The sequence below is a fragment of the Lygodium microphyllum genome, chromosome 27 (assembly GCF_053477565.2).
Source record: "Lygodium microphyllum isolate KBCC chromosome 27, Lygodium_microphyllum_v1.1.10, whole genome shotgun sequence".
NCBI lineage: Eukaryota > Viridiplantae > Streptophyta > Polypodiopsida > Schizaeales > Lygodiaceae > Lygodium > Lygodium microphyllum.
In genome coordinates, this window is record NC_141161.1 from 84751117 (window position 1) to 84771879 (window position 20763).

Here is a 20763-nt window from a genome sequence, read left to right on the forward strand (position 1 = left end):
GACTTTTGTGCTCAACAACACACAAGACATCCCACTGATTCTCATGCAATAAACTCCACATGGTATGTTGCTTATTGCGAGAACAAATGCCTCACACATTCCACGTGGCTATCTTCATGTGTATTCAAAAAAGAGAATCAGGAACGAGGCAAATCTTGCCTCAATTTAACCTTTTCTACTAGAATGTCAAGGACTCCCTCATCCAAAAAATCAGCTAACACGGCAAAAGAGTTCCGACGACCAAATTTAGAGGTAGACGGTGTATCCACTGTCTTGGGGATGGAACGGGGATAACGACGATCCCATGGGGTAATCACCTTACCTCTAGCATCAAAAGCCAACTGAGCAGGTGGGCCCTTCGGACCATCCGTATATACTTTCCTGGTGGGCTGATTTCGAGGAGCAGAAGAAACCATAGGACGAGTAGTGTGCTTTGAAGACAACATGTCTTTCCTGCGCATATAAGTACACAAGGAATCTTGTGAAGCATTAGGCACAGTATCTGCCATGCCAGCATCAAACCTTTTACCTTTTTTTGCACGTACATCGATCCAGTCATTGTCACGGGAATCCAAACCCGAAGCATGTTGTTTGCCTTTATCGAAAACCTTAGGTGGCTGGGTCACATCCTGTGACGGAGCATCAAGCTTCACATCTTCCATGGGATGCAAAACCTGCTCAACATCTGAAGTCGGTTGCTTCACTGGACATTCGGCAATAAAATGCCCTAATTTTCCACACGAAAAACAATGCCTGACAAAGTTACCCCATTTCAAACGAAAGTGCAAAGGATGCATGCCATAGCAATTAAGACGTAACCATGCAGGCCTTTTCCGAGTAGTGTCCCATAACATACACAAACGGTTACGATTCGTGGTTCTTAGGCTCGGGGGAACCAAAACAGTACCCACAACGGCCATAGCATCCTTTAACAGTGGCCAATAGACAGCCGGACAGTTTTCCACTTCAACCCACACTGGGCATTCGCGTTGAAGCAAGCGCTGAAAATCTGACATTGAGCGCCATGACACAGCATGAACCAAACGGCGATCAAAGAACAATGGCAGTTTAGTTAACAAATCGGCACGATGCTTCTTGGATTTCAACAGCACCTCATAAAAGCCTCGGGGCCCAACAAAAATCTCTTCAACACACTCCCCTTGTAGGAGACTTTACAGCCACTGGCGAATATAGGAAAGCACTGGGATTTTACAAGTGAAGAAGAGTATAACAGCACGTTCATAAAACATTGCGAATGAGCGCAAAACATTTTTCGGATCCACAGTGGCTTTCAAAACATCTTCAGTTTTAGAGTAAAAAAACGCTTCATGATTATGTTGAACATAATCACTAAGCAGAGTGTTGGCAAACTCCAACAAATGCTCCCAGTCAACATCCTGAGAATCCATTGAATCAGAAGCAACCTGAGCATAAGAACGCTCCTGACGATCCATTGGATCTTCCAAAGTATGCTTGGTGCATTTGCCCGCAGGCTAGAAATCAGGACCAGGTGGCATCTCCTCTGTACAAGGAACCATATCCTCCGGTTCCTCTGTTTCAGAATCCGGAACAAGGGCTGCCACCATTTAGTCAATAAAGGCCATATCCAGACCAGCCATGTTGTATCACCACGTTAACAAGAGACCTGAAGCTATTTGCAGGGCGCTCTCACTCTCTCAATAGTAAAGAAAAAGTCTGCAGATGTCAAGTCTCTCTCTCTCTCTCTCTCTCTCTCTTTTTCGTAAAAGGTAATTGTAATAATTACGAAAAAAGTACAAGATTACTTGATTACAAGATACATGACGACAATCTAAGTCATCATGTGAAGAGGTTCTAAGTACTACAAGTTACAACGTCATGGCAAAGATGCAGAGGAAATTGCCATATGCCAGGGATGTAAATCCTCCCTAGAGAGCAAATTAGAATGCCGGAGAAGATCCAACTGCCAATAGAAGAGGCCCTTAAGCCTCGCAATATGCCGCTGAACATTATAGGCGGAGTCAAAAAGAAAAGCATTCCGAATGGTCCAGTAATGCCAGCAGCCCCAATATCGAAGAAAATGATACACGAGCTTCATATGTGGCTGTGCAGGAGCGGGGTATTTGGGCTGCCCGAAAACCCAATCAAAGGGGCGCAGGGTGAAACCAACCACTCCTTGCCAAGCAGCCGACAAAAATAACCAGACTTTCTTTGTGATGGGGCAAGAAATAAATCGGTGGCGGGCGGATTCCACAGCAGTGGTGCAAAAGAAACAGTGGCCATTGGAGATTCGTCGCTTGGAAAGAGCCGAAGCAAGCGGAAGACCACCAATCATCACTCTCCAAAGAAAGACTTTACATTTGAAGGGTGTCTTGTTCAACCAGCCCGCCATCACAGTTTCCCTCCACCATGACCGGGATTTACGTAATCCCCATAAAGCATTCGCTTTGGTAACGAGCCATTGATGATCTTTAATCAGAATATGATACACTTGGTTAGCAGAAGCTTTGCTTAAAGTCAGCCGGCCTTGTAGGTCCCAATCCTGCCAGGGATGATCCGAAGCAAGGGCAGGAAAGGGTTGTCTGCTCTGGAGCACCCTCAAAAGCTGTTCCCATAAAGGCCTATATCCACGAGGGATCCTGAAAAGCCTCCTAGCTGTACGAAAAGATATAAGCACATTGCGACTGGCAAGGGTGGCATCCGCAACTGAAGCCAAGCCCAAACGGGCCATCCGGTTGAATTGTGGTCTAAGGTCATGTTTACCTTCGCATGCAAGTAAACGCGAGACTGCCAGCAACTCCAATTGAAAAGAGTTAGTAGCTAAGCGATCCTCCGCTGGATGCCACTGAGCCTTTTGGAGGACCTGTTTCCAGGAACACACCAAATGAGTAAGCAACGACGAAGAAGAACTGGAGAACCGCGAATCAGCATTAAGAACATGCCACCAAGAACTCCGGATTTGGGTATTGCCATGTAGAAGCCCATGGCCCTCAAGGAAATAACGGGCTATATCGACCCATGGATGATGATCCGAGCACATGGCACGGAAAAGCGACCAACGGAGTGCCTGCATGTGAGTTTGGGCATCTAAAATAGCTCCGCCACCCATGCGTTTGGGGGTGCACGCATGCGACCAAGAGATCCAGGAAATACCTGCATGCAATGAGTCTTTCTTTCATAGCATGAAACGAATAGACTGGGTAAGAGCATTCAGAGTCGTAGTAGTCCAGGGCAACAATGGCAAGAAATATGTGAGCACTGGCAACATAATTGTCTGGGCCACTTTGAGGCGAACATGGAAAGGCCAAGCTTGAGATTTCCAATACATAAACTTAGCCACCATTTTCTGAGAAATCCACTGCAGAAGCTGCTTTGGGGGAACATCAACACCCAAAGGGTACCCAAGGTGCCTGACAATGGAGCCACGAGGAACAACCAGACCCTGCCAGTCCAAGGACTGCAAATCCGACTCCGTGCAGCTGAGAATGGCTGATTTGAGCGCATTGATACGAAGGCTGGATGCCTGACCAAAGAGGCCCCAAACATCCAATGCTCTTTGAAGGTTATCCTTGTCCGCACGCAAAATCATAAAAGTATCATCCGCCAGGGATTGGCTAATGAAGTGCTGTCCTGTAGGAAGCGACAGTCCGGCCAACTGAGAAGAGGCTGCCATATGAGATAACATCGAAATAACTGGATGTGTTGCAAGGGCAAAAAATAGAGGGCTCAAAGGGCACCCTTGTCTGACAGAGCGGGCAAGGACAAATGGCTCAGTAACACCTCCGTTCAGCATGACCCGCGAAGACGCTACATCGCTAACGGTGTATATTAGACGAGACATCGGAGGACCAAAGCCCATAGCAGACATAAGTTCAGCAACGAAAGACCAGTCCAGATAGTCAAAAGCCTTTTCCAGGTCCAGTTGAATCAGTACGACCTCCTGATTGGAATGCCTGGCATAATCAATTGCCAGTTGAGCATTCAATACATTGTGTAGAATATTTCGGCCCTTAATGAAACCATACTGTAGAGGGTGCACAATGGCCGGGAGATGCTTATGGAGCCGATTCGCCATTACTTTGGAAAAGATTTTGTACATTGAACCCATCAAAGAAATTGGGCGCTACTGTGTCAACTTAGATGGCGAAGGAGCTTTTGGAAGCAGTTTAATAAGGCCTTCTTTCCATGAGGAAGGCATGATCCCCGTTTCCCATACCTGCTGAAACAAAGCCTGCAAAGGTTTCGCCAGTTGGGTAGCAAAAGCTTCAAAGAACTCATTAGTGAGACCATCCCAACCCGGGCTTTTATCCTTGGGCAAGTGTAACAAGACATCCACAACCTCTACCTCACAAATATCGGACTCCATAGTAGCTTGCATGTCCTGCGGAAGCTGATTGCAGACCAGGTCATACAAACCCGAACGGGCCTGAGTAATTTGGGCCGAAGGTGGAGAAGTGGAACCGAGAAGGTCACGGAAATAATTCCTGCACATATGCACAATAGTCTGCGGATCTAGGATAAGGTGGCCTTCTGCATCCTCGAGTTTGGTCATATTCTCTCGAGCAGGAGAGGCATGGAGAGCTCGAAAGAACTTATGGGTCTGACATGCACTATCTTGCAAAGTCTCCGTCAGATGTTGCAGTTTGGCCTGCTGATATGATTTCAACTGGAATTCTTTAATAAGATCAGCCACCCGCATGGCCAGTGCGAGTAGAAATGCATCATCCGGAGTGTTCACCAGCAGAGAACGAACCAAAGCCAGTAGATCCTCTGCTGCCTTGCGACGCTGCCGACAAAGAGAGGCATGATAAATCCCATACTGCCGAGCGACCCGCTGCACATTAGAGAGCAATCTTTCAAATGACGTAGTGCCCTGAGAAGAGAAGTCCAAGACAAATCTGTCAATCAGTTGCTGCATATAGCTCTGAAAGATTGTATGCTTCAGGTAAGACGAGTTGAAACGCAAAGGGAGTCGGTCCAGAAATCGCTTGAAAGGTGCAATGGGTTGTGCAAGCAGCTCAAGCTGCAGAGGAAAATGGTCCGACAAGGCATATTGCTGCAACACTTTGATGTCGAGCATCTCGGGAAGAAAATCATCATTCCGCATGATATATATACGATCCAGTCGCGACCATGTTGTTGCATACTGGGCAGAATGGAAAGTAAACCCTGTAGAAGACGGGTGTAGCCAGGACCAGAGATCTTGCTTAAGAACAGCAAGAGCCAACTCATGCCACATACGACTTTCCGGCGCGTCCATTACCGAATGCTCCGATGTGGACTGGGAAGAATCAACACACATATTGAAATCCCCCATGAAGAAGCCCCGTCTGCCAAGTGACAAGGAGGTCTGCAAAGTCTGCCAAAGCTCCCGACGAGATAACAAATCATTCGGAGCATAGAGGCCAAGTAACCATAAGATTTCCCCTTCGAATAAAATTTCAATCACCAAAAAGCAGCCATGAACATCATTTTTAATAAGAACAGGCTGATATTTGTCATGTACAATCATGAGCACACCCGAATAATGCATGGCCTGTGTTCCTGCATAGAACAGTCGAAAGCCATTGCAATCTACCACTTTTCCAGCTTCATTGTGACTCTTGTGCTCAACAGCGCACAGGACATCCTATTGATTTTCATGCAATACAGTCCACATGGCATGTTGCTTGTGGCGAGAACAAATTCCTCGCACATTCCACGTGGCTATTTTCATGTGTAGTTAAAACAAAATCAGGTACGAGGCACAGCTTGCCTCGATTTGACTTTGTCGGCAAGAATGTCCAGGACTCCCTCGTCCAAGAAATCCGCCAACACGGCAAAAGAGTTCTGAGGACCAGATTTGGAAGTAGACGGCATATCTGCTGGCTTGGGGTTGGAACGGGGATAACGACGGTCCCACGGGGTAACGACGTTACCTCTGGTATCAAATGCCAGCTTAGCAGGGGGACCCTTTGGACGATCCGAATACATGTTTCTGGCGGGCTGATGACGGGGGGCAGAGGAAACCATAGCAGGAGCAGAGCGCTCGGAAGACAACATTTCCTTCCTGCGCATATATGTACGCATGGAATCTTGTGAGGTAGTAGGCACAGTATTTTCCATGCCAGCAACAACCCTGTTGCCTTTTTTTGCACGTACTTCAACCCAATTAGTGGCACGGGAATCCAGACCCGAAACCTGTTGTTTACCTTTGGCCAAAAGTTGGGACTGGTGGATAGCATCCAGTGACGGGGCATTACACACCATATCTTCCATGGGCGGCGCAGCATGGCCAACATCGGAGGTATGTTGCTGTTCCGGGCATTCGGCCATAAAATGCCCCAACTGTGCACAGGAAAAGCAATGCCCTGCAAAAACGGATGCATGCCAGAGCAGTTGAGGCGTAACCAAGCAGGCCTTTTTCTTGCAGTGTCCCATAGCATACACAAGCGGTTGCGATTCACCGCCCGGAGACTGGGAGGGACCAGAACAGTGTCCACCGCGGCCATAGCATCCTTCAATAGTGGCCAATAAACAGCCGGACAATTTTCCACTTCTACCCACACAGGGCATTCACGTTGCAGCAGACGCTGAAAATCTGCCATTGGGCGCCATGGAACCACATGAACCAACCGGCGTTCAAAAAACAAAGGCAGTTTAGACAGGAGAGCAGCACGGTGCGTCTCTGATTTCAACAGAACCTCAAAAAAACCTCGGGAGCCAACAAAAATCTCTTCAACACATTCCCCTTGTAGCAGACTGTGCAGCCACTGGCGAATACGGGAAAGCAGCGGGATTCGACCAGTGAAGAAGAGTATCACAGCGCGATCATAAAATACCGAAAAGGAGCGTAGGACAGTTTTTGGGTCCACGGTGGCTTCCAGAACATCGTCAGGTGCTGAGTCAGAAAAGGCTTCCTGATTATGTTGAATATAATCGCCAAGCAAAGTGTTGGCAAATTCCAGCAAATGCTCCCAGTCAACATCCTGAGAGTCCACAGAATCCGAAGCAACCTGAGCATAGAACCGATCCTGATGAACACCTATCTCTTCCGAAGTATGCTTGGTACGTTTACCCGCAGGCTGGATGTCGGGACTAGGGGGCATCTCTTCGTTGCACGGAACCATGTCCTCAGGTTCCTCGGCATCAGAATTCGGGCCAAGTGCTGCCACTGTTTGGTCTATGAAATCCAGATCCAAACCAGCCATCGTGTGACGATTTGATCTCGAAGGAGGACTGACCCTATCTCTCTCCCGCTCTCTCTCTCGCCCGCTGGTCTGGACAGAGGCGCTGTCCAGGGGTGTACTCTGCAAAGACAGCTAATGAAAGCTGAGCTGTACCTGTCACCGTGCAGGGGCAGAAGGGCGAAACAAAAGCCTGGCGGTCGTAACGGCAGGACGGGACAGGCTGGGGTGCCGGACAGGGATCCGTCAGGTCAAGGGACAGGGCAACAAGGGCGGCCGTGGACAGGGCGTCTGAAGCAGGCGTCAAGGGCGGCCGTGGACAGGGCGCCAGGAGCAGGATGCGTTGACGGCGGCAGGCGCAGGGCGTCAGGAACAGTGCGCGAGGGGTTCAGACACGAAGAAGGTCGATGACAGACGGATCTGCAGGCGTCGACGGAGCTGAGAAGGCGCGAGTGACAGGCGAGCAGCGACGGAACGTCAGGCGAGCAGCGACGGAACGTCAGGTAGCGACTGTGCGGACGCGAGCGAGCGAGGAAGACAGGCGGGTCTTCAGTCTGCGACAGCGCAGATCAAGGCAACGACAGGGCGTACAGGACCAGGCGATGGCACTCTTCTCTCTCTCTCTCTCTCTCCAAGGACTCTCTCTCTCTCTCTCACTCTCTCCATCTCTCTCTCTCTCTCGCAATTTTTAGTTTCTACACGTCGTCTTCTCTCTACCATGTCAGTTTGTAGATCATCTTTTGAAACTAGCCTTCCTTTCGTGGATGGGTGGTAATTTCCTGATTACAATCTAGTTATAGTAGCAACATTTATTATAAAACTGAGAAATGCAAAATTAACTTACAATCTTGGACAATGGACACCCTGTTGGTTTCAAAACTAACACCCCTTTCGATATTTCTTTAACTTAATTGAAGAAGTTGATGTACAATGGGATTTTCTCAATCCCTTTTGGTATTCCAACTGTTGTCCAAAATGACTAGCAGGTCTTCAATATGATTTGCCCCTCGATTCGGGTAGTCAATTGGCCTTCACCCACTTTGATGGAGATGAAAAATGCCCCAAATTCATTGATTTGCTGGTCCCTCCACTTAAATTTGACTGAAACAGCTTCAGCCCTATTGAATTCAAGTCTTGGAGCTTTCAATTTCTGGCACACTTCCTGAAGTTGCCACTAAACCCTAGTTTCTACTGCAGATTAGGGTTTAGTAGCAGAGAAATCTGATTTTTTTAAGCCTCTGGTGATCTCAATGCTGTAATCTTCAAAGCAAAGATGTAGAAAGGATGCAAGATGAGATAGAATGCTAGGAGAGAGAAAATTTGGACTTTCTTCACAAAGAATTGAAGAAAATCAGTCATTTATTGTTGTTGTCCTGCCCCTGCTTGCCTCAAAAGTCCTCCAATGGCTGCAAATCAAGACAACAACAGTAAATGACTACCCCTGCTTGCCTCAAAAGTCCTCCAATGGCTGCAAATCAGGACAACAATATCTTCTTCCTCTCTCTTACAGATTGAATGCACTAAAAATGCCTCTCTCCAGCTTGTAAAGATGTTTTTCAGTCTTGTGTGGGCATTTTTTACAAGTGGCAGCCTTCCCAAATGGTTTTTTCAGCATGATCCATAATTAAAGATCAATTTTCAGTCTTTAAATACTAAAAATTAATCTAATAATTATTTTGGTACCTAGAAAAATAATCGGACTTGGCAATAATATAAAGATGGATGAGGATGTATGCATTGGTGTTTAGTTGAAAAGTCTTCCTTTTGAATATGGTAATGTTTCTACTACATTGATTAGCATACCAAACCCTAAATTGGTTGACATTAAGGCCTCTCTGTTAGAAGAAGAAAAGAAGATCAGAAGCAAAGAAGAGCCAAGTAATTCAAAAGATGAACAAGTGTTGTATGTAAACAACAAGTACCAGGGAAAGAAAAACCACTTGGTTTGTGATTTCTGCAAAAGAACTGGACACACTGAGAAGTTTTGTCATACCCGAAAAAGGTATCAGAAGGCCTATCTTGCAGTTGTGAAGGAAAAAGAAGACCATGAAAATGAAGAAAAAGAAAAAGAAGACCATTGAGAGAAGGATAAGCCTCACCAATCCTTCTATTCCCACTACTCTAATCAAACTCTTTTAAGTCTTGTATGAACTTGCCTTAGTGTTCCTTTCATAAGCTTTGTAAAACTCCTCGTGTAACTTTTGGCACTACAGTCTCTATACACTTTGTGATTGAAGCCCATGTTACAACCTCTAGATGTCCACCATGTTTTTGGTGCCCACACTTAGCATTGTTTGCAACAGCATCTAGTTGATCACCATGTTTGTGGTGTGCCCACACTTTGCAAGTGGTTTATTCACCAAAGCCTCTACACACTGTGTCCTCTTGGTTGTGATCGAGGGGTGTTGAGAGTTAGGTAATCACACCCATTTGTATACCTCTTTGTATGGAGTATTTGGGCAAGGAAAATGCAAGCAACTAGAAAAAGGTGCTTGAATTCCATAGGCACAGTGAGGAAGAGTGCTACCATCATGGAACTATAAAGTTATATACTTGATTATCATTTTCAATGCAATGCTATTGTACCTTGTCCTTTCACTCTTGTCTCTTTGTCATCTCAAGATTGTGGTTAGTCTCAGCTCTCATGCTTCTTGTTCATGAGCTTCAACCTCCATAACATAGCCATGCTCTAGATCCATATGGCTGTCAACGGTCTTTGAGTGGCATTCGTATTTAAAATGACTTGCCTTTTGGCAATGTTCGGAAAAACCTGTTTTTCTTTGGCATAGTGTGCCATTCGGCTTAAGACTTGATTGGGAATTACTCTAGCATCATTAGTCATCTTAAAGATAATTGTCTTCCCCATCTCTAGCTTTCCTTTTTAAGAAATGGATACCAAAGTCCCCTTCCAAGATGGTGAGAAAGACTTCATGTGGACTTCATGAGAAGGACTTGGTTCAACAACCTTGCAAAACGCAAGGGTTGGTACATGGAATAAATATGGTCCAGTCGAGACCATGTGGCCAAGTATTGAGCTGAGTGAAAGGTAAATCCTGAAGCTGATGGAGAAAGCTAAGACCAAAGATTGTGTTTGAGAACATCCATCGCAAAAGCCTTCCAAGCCTTGCTTTCTGAGGAATCCATTAGAGAGTGTTCTGAAGTAGACTAGGGCGAGTCAACACACTTGTTAAAATCGCCCATAAGCAAACCTAGTCTTTCCAGGGTGGGTCAGAGAATCCTGAAGACAGCTCCACAAGGCGTGACGATGCAATAAGTCATTAGGTGCATAAAGGCCAACCGGCCATAAATTGTACCATTCAAAAATAATTTCAACCATTATGAAGCATTCATAAACATCATTCTTAATAAGCACTGACTGGAACTTCTCGTGTGAACCATGAGGACACCCGAATAGTGTTTAGCCTTGCAGCCAATATAAAAAAGACAGAATCCATGACAATCCAAAGTATGACCGACATCATCATGACTTTTGTGCTTAACAGCACACAAAGTGTCCCAATTGTTCCCATGCAAAATACGCCACATGTCATGTTTGCTGTGAGAACAAGTCCCAGAACATTCTAAGTGGCAATCTACGTATGTGAAATCAAAGAAATCATTGATGAGGCTGCTCACACCTCACTTGAACTTTCTCTCTCAAAGCCTCCAAAATTCCATCACTGAAAAAATCTGCAAAAACTGCAAAACCATTCTACCATGTGTGAGCAGATTTCACAAAGGAAGGTTTACTTCCATTTGTTGGGGTTGAATGAGGGTATTTACAGTCCCACAGGGTGATCACCTCACCTTTATGATCAAAAGCAAGGTGTGCCAGCAGATCCTTGGGATGATCTCTAGAATACTTTGCCTGCAATCTCGGTGGTGCAGCCTACTTCAAAAAGAAGAGTCCATGCTAGGTGCACATGGCACATAAGAAGATTTATCCTTTCTATGTACATATGTATGAAAGGAATCTTGGGTGCTGATGATGGATCCATTGGCTTTTGAATTTCAACCTTCTTGCCCTTTTTATGCTGAACATCAACCCATCCAGAATCATCCAAGTTTGAAGAAAGCACAGGCTACTTATCTTGAACCACATCCTTTTGCAGAGTCCAGCAGTGCCTCAATCATCATATCAGTATCCACAGTATGAGTAACCCTAGCATCCTTTTTATCTGGACACTCGGCCATGAAATGACCAAGCTTGCCACAAGTGAAGCAGTGACCTGCAAAGGTGCCCCAATTAAGCCTAAACCATAGTGCATGCATATCAGTGCAACTAAGGCGCAATCAATAGAGCCTTTTCCTTGAGGTGTCCCACAACATGCACAATTGATTCATGTTGCCTGCAGGCTGCCCTCATATTGGGAGGCACCGACACAATACCAATAGCCTAGTAGAGGCCAATAAATTGCAAGGCAGCTTTCTACTTCAACTCACATTGTACGTTCCTATTTAAGCAAATGTTGAAAATCAGCCATGGGTTTCCATGGCACCACATGCACCAAGTGTCGATCAAAGAAGAGGGGTAGTCGGCCCAAAAGATCATCTCGGTTCGTGGCTGATGTAAGCACGCCCTCATAGAAACACTTGGGGCCCACAAAAACCTTTTCAATGCAGTCACACCCTAGTCAACCATGGACGGATCCAAGGTATCACTGGGATCCTACCCATGGAAAAAGATACGACTCCACATTCATAAAAAACAAAGAAAGATCAAAGCACTTTTTGTATTTCAACATGTGCATCCACAATGTCTTGTTCATCACAATTTGGAAGATTGCTATGATTGTGTTGAACATATTTTCCTAGTAAAGAGTGAGTGAATTCTAATAGATGCTCCCAATCCAAGTCTAGGGAATCGTCGGCATGATTGACAATAGCTTGTGCATTGAACATGGCTGGGATTTCGAAGGTGCAAGATTCTCAACAATCATCATAGAAGCATCCACATCATGTTTATTGTGTTTTATTGCAGGTGGTGGAGCTAAGGTGAAGAACAAGTTTGCAAGCCTCGCCCTTTTCTTGTTATGTAGGCCGACCTACACAGTGCAGTAATCTTTTGTCCCTGTCACTCTCTTGCTATTACATCACCTAGCCTACATGCTATAGAAACAAGCTGCAAACAATAGGTAGAAGGGTAAGCGGGTGGCACCCAAGCCCTAGGTGCACATGAGTAGGGCACAAGGGTCAAATAGCGTATGGCTGGTTTAGATGAGTAGTCTTGAGCACAATCGACCTCTCTTTCTCACAAACAACATCGCTTGCACTAGAATAACATTCACCTCACTCAAATCTACTATTGCTTGGCCTAGAAAAGTAACTGCTAGCTAAAACAACATCATCAATACTAGGGACATCATCATAGTACCGAAAAAAATATGTAGCTTGAAACCAGCCTTCCTCCTTGGACAGGGTGGTAATAACTTGATTTAAGAGTAATTATCGCAAGTAATTAATTCACATAAATTGAAATGCATACTTTACCTCTTAATTCTTAGGCAATGGACAGCATGTTGGTCCCAAAATTGGCACCCCTTTCGGTATTTCTTTATCTTTTATTGCAAATGGATATATTATAATTGAGATTTATCGATATCCTCTACTGACCCAAGTGCTACTTGCTGTCATTAATGACCAGCAAGCCTTCAAAGCAATTTGCCCCTTGGTTTGCTTAGGGAATTGGTCTTTACCTTGCTCCTTGTGAGACTAATTTGGTCCCAAATTGAAATTAGTTGGTTGGCCTTTGAATCTCCCTAAAATTCTTCAATTTCAATCGTTGGAATTCAAGTCTTAGGCCTTCAATTTTGAGCATGCATCCTGAGGTAGCTATCAAAAGCCCAATTTTTACTGTAAATTAGGGTTTACAGCAGAGATTGATTGAAATCTCTTTCTTTGATGACTCAAACTGTTGGAAAATACTGAGTGGAGTTGAGAAATGGTTAGATAATGAGAAAGAATGCTGTAGAGAGAGAATTTTCTGATTTTCTTTATAAAAATCACCTCCAATTTGTTGTTGCCTTGATTAGGAGAGTCCAATCTCTAGGTCACCTTCAGTCCAGGAGCCCAAAATGGCTATTACCAGCTTCCAACTGCTGTCACCTACTTGTTTTGGGACTTCTGGGGTTGTCACCTGTTACTGTAGACCTTCAAATAGTTGTTTTCAGCTTCTAGGCAAATCTTGCTACAAAATAGTTCAGCAATCTCTCGTACCTCTTCGAGAGTCTCCTTCTCTCTTTAGCCCCCAAAAAAACGTTTTTCTCACTTGCATGGGCAAGTTTTACCAAGTGGTAGCCTTCTACTCTCATTTTTGAGCATTATCCAACCTATTAAAGTATTTTCAAAATATTAATTATGAAAATTTTGCAATTATTCTAGAGCTCAAAAAATTAATTTTACCAGTCAACAATCAAATTGGCTAGGCCAATTTGTCGCCCAAGTATCCTTGAGCAATTATTGATCCTTAGATTAGCATTAATTAATTAATGCCTATTTTCTAATGTCACCATTGACATTAGTAGCCAATAAATTGGTCTAGGTCCAAATCAGATGCTAGGTATCACCTAATACCTATCAAGCATAACTTATTACAACTTTTGCCTTTGGGACCAATTGATATCTCAAGGTCTCGGGTTCCACATTGTGAAATAATTGATGTGCAAGTCACATTTGCACATTTGATTAACTTTTAATCAAATGATAAGCAAAGCAATAAAATTTCACATCCCCATGACATAGCTTTAGCAAGAACACAATTAGTAAGTAATAGCAAGCAATAGAGTGGCTGGTAGCAAGAGATTGTTTGCTTGGTGGTAGCCACAATTTGTATCATCAAGTCCACATCTAGTTGGAAAGTTGTGTTCTTTTGCCTTTCATGTGTTTCTCATGCTTTCCCATCATTTTTTCTTGCTTTCAAGTTAAATAATTAAATTTAATTGCCCTAGGAGATGGGAGAGGTTACAGGGTAGTTTGGAGGTTATGAGGAGGACATATGCTTTTTTGAGAACTTGTGATCTTGGCACTTTATTCCATTGTTAGCCACATGTAGTGTGGGACTGTAGACCTCCCAATTGATTACTCATTTAGGCCTTGTAATAGACCTTTTTTGTATATGTTTTTTGGTATGGAAGTCCCTCAAAAGGCTATTTTGTCATTTGTATTTAACTTTGGCCCATGCCCAAATGTATTAAGTAAAATGAAACTTTCAAACTAGGGTTCACTTAGCTGAACTTTGCCTCAAACCCAACCAAGGTTCGCTTTGGTTGGAATGCCTCTAAGTAAAGCTACAACAAGGCGAATTTGTTAAGTCGCTCTCCTCTATCCATTTCATTCATTGGTGAATAATTTTGAAACTTCACCAGATAGTGAAGTGAATTTTTACCTCTTTTTTTTTTTGGGAACCAAGATCTCATCAAGTTCCTCAACCTTTGCTTGAAAATCTCATCTAGAATATTTTTTGGCACATCTCCATGAAAAGCGCAAAGAAGACTCACATGGAATGAATTATGAATCCTCTAATAATTTCATAGCTTCAACCTAAAAGCCACACCACTTATCTTTTCTAACACAAGCACCCAATCACCCTTTGCACTTCATCCGTACTCTTAACATTAAATTCTCAAAGATTCTATCATTTGTTTATAGAATAGATTATCAATATTGCTATAAGCAATTCCACCAATAGACAAAATTGTTTCCATGTGGTCTTATTCTCAGAGACATAACATTTCAAAAGATCTAGAATAGTAGAATTCGCTTTTTGTGTTTGTCTATTTGTTTGTGGATGAAATGAAGATGAGAACTTAAGAGTACCCATATCCTAAAAAAGCCCTCTCGAAAACAACTTGTCATGCTTGGATCTTTATCATTGATGATAGATTAAGGCATATCATGATATTTGAGGGTGTTTATCACAAAGAACTTTGCCACACAATTTGCTTTCATCTTCCTTCCTCATTGGAATAAAATGGGCCTGATTAATGAACCTGCATATGATCAAGTCTTTGCTCAAGTCCAGCTTGACATTTACTCCAATTGTTGAGATATCTACTGTCAAGATGACCTTCTCTCTTGCAGCACAACATCATTGGCCAATGTACTAGATGGATGCCAAATCTTCCTCAACAACATCTTATAGGAGAGATTTATGTTGATCAGCCTTCATGTTTCAGTGTACTTGGCAAAGCGGCACAAAGCTCTCTAGGCCTAAAGCAGGGAACTAGGGCTTTTTTTCAATGGATTGACTAATTTTTTCTTCCGTATGATTTTTGGAGATTAGATGATGATACCAACCTGTACTTTTGGTTGGATGTCGGCCTTTGTGTGCTCATCATTCCTTATATCGATGATTTGATTCTTTTACATAACCATATCAAGTTGCTTGTACATGGGATCCGCTGTTAGGCCTTGAGGTTTATTGGTTACCTGCATATTGTCATCTTGTGGCAGCATAACATCACCGAGATGCTTACTGCCCTTGATATGGCTGTTTACAAGCCCATTTCATGCCCTATGACCCTTGGATCTAAATTCTCTCAGGGGGGCGGTTCTGAGTATGTGGTAGTATCCTGCTATCGGCTACTTATTTATGTGGCAACCTTGAAGAGAACGATGCAAACAGGAAAGCTTTCATAATTGCAGCCACATTATTGTGAGTATTTGTGGGACAAAAGTAAAATTTCTCACTCAATATAAGCTTGACTATGTTAACATTTTCCAAGCCATGACAGCCCCACCTAGTATCCAATACCACCATAGTGTATTCCTTTGCCCTCAAGTCTTAGCATGCTCGTTATGGGGTTTTAAGTTGTGTTATAGTTTTCTTTTCCTACAGGCTAAGCTTTTAGAAAAAAGCCGTAAGTGGGAGCCCTCGTTTGTAGATATCTTGCAGATTGTTTACTCTGATGTTTTCAAACATTAAGAGTTGAAAGCTGGTTTTTGATGATTTAGTGGGCTGTAAGATTGTAAGCTTTCCCTTTCATTTTTAAGCTTATTATCGATGCTCCTTGTTTCAGGTTCAAAAGCTTATAAAAGCTATATTTTCAAATACAAACTTGAGAAAAGAATGTCTTCAGAGAGTTGCTGCGAAGAGTTTTCCTAATGACGAGCTAAGACAGGCGTAAAATCTTCGTTAAGGCTGTTGATGAGAATTGCAATTGAGGCAGGGTAGCACAGTAAGCTGGAGTCCTTTGTTTGTCGCCATTGTTTTGGGTAAGTTGAACTTGTCTTTGTATGCTGCCATGCGTTGTATTTTCAAATACAAACTTGAGGAAAGCACGTCCTCAGCGAGTTGCAGTGAAGCGAACTGATCTTAATGAGCCGAGACGGGCATAAAGTCCTTCATCAAGCTTGTCGATGGGAATCGCAGTTGGACCCTCGGTGAGGCAAGCCATTCCCTCCACCTCCCATACACACATACATACCAAGAGATTCCTCCTCCTCGTAGCAGCGGGCTTGCAAAGCTTGTAAGGTTGTGCACACCTCACTCACCTCACCTCACCTCTTTGGTTACTTACCTTTGCTTGCAATAATAAAAGAGGACGGATGGCGTGTTTATACTCGCTTATCTTTGGTCGCGTAGGTCTGAACTTTCTCCACGAAAGAACCTCAAAATCAATGGAACATATCAATATGATCAACGAGATGCCTCTTGTGCATAATGATGTGTAAAACCCCACTAATGTGGAGCGGCATTAAGTTATGCTTTTCCATTGCCCATTTAATTGTTTAAAAACGATCTATTTCGATGTTAAAAGATCACACCTTCCAAAGAATTCATGATGTATCTTTTTGAAGAATTTATGTTGAATTTGAAATCATTTAAAGCAGAATGTGAAAGTTAAAATGCCATGATGGAAAAGCAAGCATAAGTATTCAATACTATTTAAAGTAATTGAGCATTGCATCAAAATGTATAGATTAGGACAAATCTTCTTGTACCAATATCCATTTGTACATATACTTAGACAAATTTAAAGCCAATGACTTTTATCCTCCAAGGGGCTTGCCTACGGGCAACATCCTTGATCTAATATGTATTCATAAACTATAGGATGCAATGTTTTAAAGCTTGAACACTTATAAGCGCACACATACATCAATCCTCTTGGTACTTGAGGTGTTGGACTCTTATCTTTTTAGGCTTTCTAAACTTTTTGTGACTTGCCCAATCTCTAATCCATTTCACACGCCTCTCATAATCAATCTTGTATTGTATAGACTATAGATGATTAGGTACTAATGGCAAAAATCTTTCCAATTTGATTAGTGGCACCCATGTAGATGCACCCACAAATGAAAATGACGTTTTGTCGTGGTACCTAGCTAAACAAGCTAAATTACAACTTAGCTTATGTTAAGATGTAATAAACTTTTATGTAAAGTGAATTTGTGTTGTATTATTTGGTCATATTACAAGATACACATTATTATTCTTATGCTTGTAAAGTGTAATGTGTATTACATATCTCCTACATTGTTGGGATTTAAGACGTGTGAGTCTAACTTGTGAAAGTAATTCCATTTGGAATGCTTAATTCTTCCATCATGAAGTAGTCTAGAACATTAGAGCCATATCATATGACTTCTTATGTCATGCATACATAGAATAACAATCATAACCCACAAACAATCTTATTATAATTCAAGTGAGACATACCTAGTGAAACAAACCTTGTGATTTCAAAAGTATAATTTGTTAATACATCTCTTGTATTTCATCACTTGTTAGACTTCTTGACATGCTTACTTGCATCCGTGTAATGATATAAATTCAATTGGAATTATGGTTAGTGAGTTTATAACTTGGAAGCAAAGAATGTGTCTTTAAAGGACTCCATTATCAAAGTACTTACACAATTGGTGGATCCAATGGGAAAGCTCATTCCATGCATGTTTAGGCCTTCTTGGTGGGTGGCACGAAGAAGTGTAGGCTAGAGACTAAATAAAGGCCAACTTTGGAAAAACAAGGGTTCAATTAGATGGTATCATGGTGTCAAGTTAGGTGATTCTACCTTACCCAATAATTATTGAACTATTATGGTTGGTCACACGTTAGCCAAGTTATATGTCTCCATCTTGAAGTATGAGTTGAGCTATTGGTTGGAGATATAGGATCTCAATGCACAAGGGCATGCTAGTTTTGGAAGAGGCTTTTGCATCACATTCTCACACTTAGTGATTATTGAGGATAGAGCTAATGTTAGATGAAACTATTGCTACTTTGTGGATTTTCACCAAGCCTTGATATAGTACCAAGAGCTAGACTATTACATAGACTATATAATATGGGAGTACCTAAAAAACTCATTTGGGGGATTTTGGCACTGAATGAGAGGGTCATTCAATAGAGACATTTGAGTGTCTTTTACCACTTGTTAAGTCCACCATTCAAGTGAAGAAGGGATTTTCCCTCTCTCTGACACTATTTGGACTATCTATGGATGGGTTCTCTAATTATATTGCCCAAGGAGGGGAAAGAGAAGCTCTACTAGCTGGCACTTGGATATCCCTATTATGATATGCAAATAACATTGTGTTGATACTTGACTCTTCACAACGGTTGTAGAGGCATTTGAGGGTGCTACATTCTTATGCATTAGATAGTGGGCTTTCAATGAACCTCAGTAAAACCAAGGTTATGGTGTTTATCATCACATCATAATGGGTCAAGAGATAAGCATATATGTTCTCATCTAAGGCCAAGAGGAGACAAAGTATGTGGATTCTTTTACATACATGGGGGTCCTATTCACATGTCCCACTTTCTCTACAAGAGATGCATCAAATAATAGATTTGCATGAGGATAGATAGCATTGGGTGGGTTGGAGAGGATGTGTTCACAAGCACAATTCTAGTACACCCACGCTAAGTTGTGGCAATTTGATACATTGGTCACATCTACATAGCATTATGGAGTACGGATATGGGAACCTAGTCTTTATCATTGCATTCAATTAGGTTGCATGTATGATGGATGGAGATCAATAGGGAGGCCCTTAGTATCCATGACCTTTAGTGATCAAATGTAAGAGCTTAGTACCACATGAAATTATTATAGTAGAGCAAGGGTCTACGTTGATTATAGTAAAGGTCCTCACCAATTCAGTTTCATTCATACACAACCTATGGGATCTAACTAGACATAGACATAGATATGCACGAGTGGCTCTCGAGTCCTCTTGATAGTGTGCCAAAGAATGAGATGCTTCACGTTGATATGGACAAGTTTGAGCTACATGGCTTTAGCATGGATAGACTACTCCCCTTTTAGCACTCTCTTGATGCACCATCTCTCACTCTAAACCATTCAAAGATTAGCAGGATTATTAGGGTGGACCTCACTCAATGGGATACCAAGTGACATGGTTGGCACCAGAGCATGAGCTAGGAACAAAGATGGCTTTATATCGGGAGCATATTCTCCATACCATGGATGATGGCTTTATTGTTCGTTTGTGATACATGAATACCTACCTTTCTCATGGGATGAGATATGCTATCAGCCAACTTTGTACCTCCTCACACTAGTAGAGATTGAGACATGTAGATATAGATCCATACCTCTAGAGGAGCACATATGCCAAATATATCAACTAGAGCCAAAGATAAAGAAGCACTACATTTGCCATTGCTCAACCTATTATGAGCTTTGATGTCAATTTTGTTGTCTCTTTAGAGACAATTTTGGGCCACTATCTATTGAAATACCAAAGTGACAACATGGAAATGTTTGCACAATAGGGAGAAGAGAGCTCACAAAGTACAAGAACAAAATCTTGCTTACAAAGTTGCTTATGGAGTACAACTAGTACACTCTCTTATCTTCTTGAGAGTGATCTTTGGCCATGTATATATAGCCTTATCGGAGCTAGGGTTAGGGTTTCCCTTGTCCTCTAGTTTATTCACACATCACTTTTCCTCATGCATCTTACACAAGGTTCCCATGCTATACTTCTAACACCCTCCTCAATGCCAAGGTGGCATTGAAATAGCATGTAAATGGTCCCCTCTCCCCAATGAATGAGTGGGATGCCTTTATAAAGTAGGCTATAAGGATATTTATGAAAAGATCATACATTAGATACTAAAAAAGGTGGTCATAAGGTGCTTTGGAGACATAGTTGGCCTCCAAATCTTATGGTGCTTTAGTGGAGTTAGGACATTCATTGGTGATATGTCTTGTTTGCTTACATTTGTTGCACTTCATCTTGTTGGGATATTTTTTCCAACAATTGCTTACAAGATGTCCCTTTTTATCGCACAAGGAATATTTAGTAGAAATTATTTGGATCACGCATTGTTGAGGTAGATGCTGAGCTAGTGCTACCTTCTTTTTTATTTCTTTTCTCCTCATCTAGACAAGACTAAATGACACCTTCAAGTGTAAGAATTTGTACATTTGTTGGGAAGACTTTCCTTACAACTTTTAAAAGTATTGTAATGGCATCTTCTTCAACACAACTAGAGCTTGGACTGTAGCTAGTTGGCCATCAGGCCCTTCATGTAGGAAATGAACTTTCCCAAATCTTCTCCCTGCTTGTATTCCAAGCTGAAAAACTCTATTTTGAGAGGAAGATTTTGGAGTTCTTTCCTCCTGCATCACACAATTTCACA

At 42.5% G+C, this 20763-nt stretch overlaps 1 protein-coding gene across 6 annotated transcripts in view; it reads left to right on the forward strand.

Moving 5' to 3' along the window:
- ATZW10 (centromere/kinetochore protein, putative (ZW10)) overlaps positions 1-16947 on the forward strand; it is a 148761-nt gene extending 131814 nt beyond the window's left edge. For 3 of the 6 annotated variants that reach the window (XM_087669741.1, XM_087669742.1, XM_087669743.1), the window contains exon 14: positions 16163-16947. In XM_087669741.1, coding sequence (XP_087525867.1) covers positions 16163-16270 — 108 coding nt within the window. In that variant the 3' untranslated portion in view covers positions 16271-16947. The remainder of the gene's footprint in view (positions 1-16162) is intronic. The other 3 variants (XR_015689163.1, XR_015689162.1, XR_015689164.1) reach the window with 3 other exon arrangements.
- The last annotated feature ends 3816 nt before the right edge of the window (positions 16948-20763 follow it).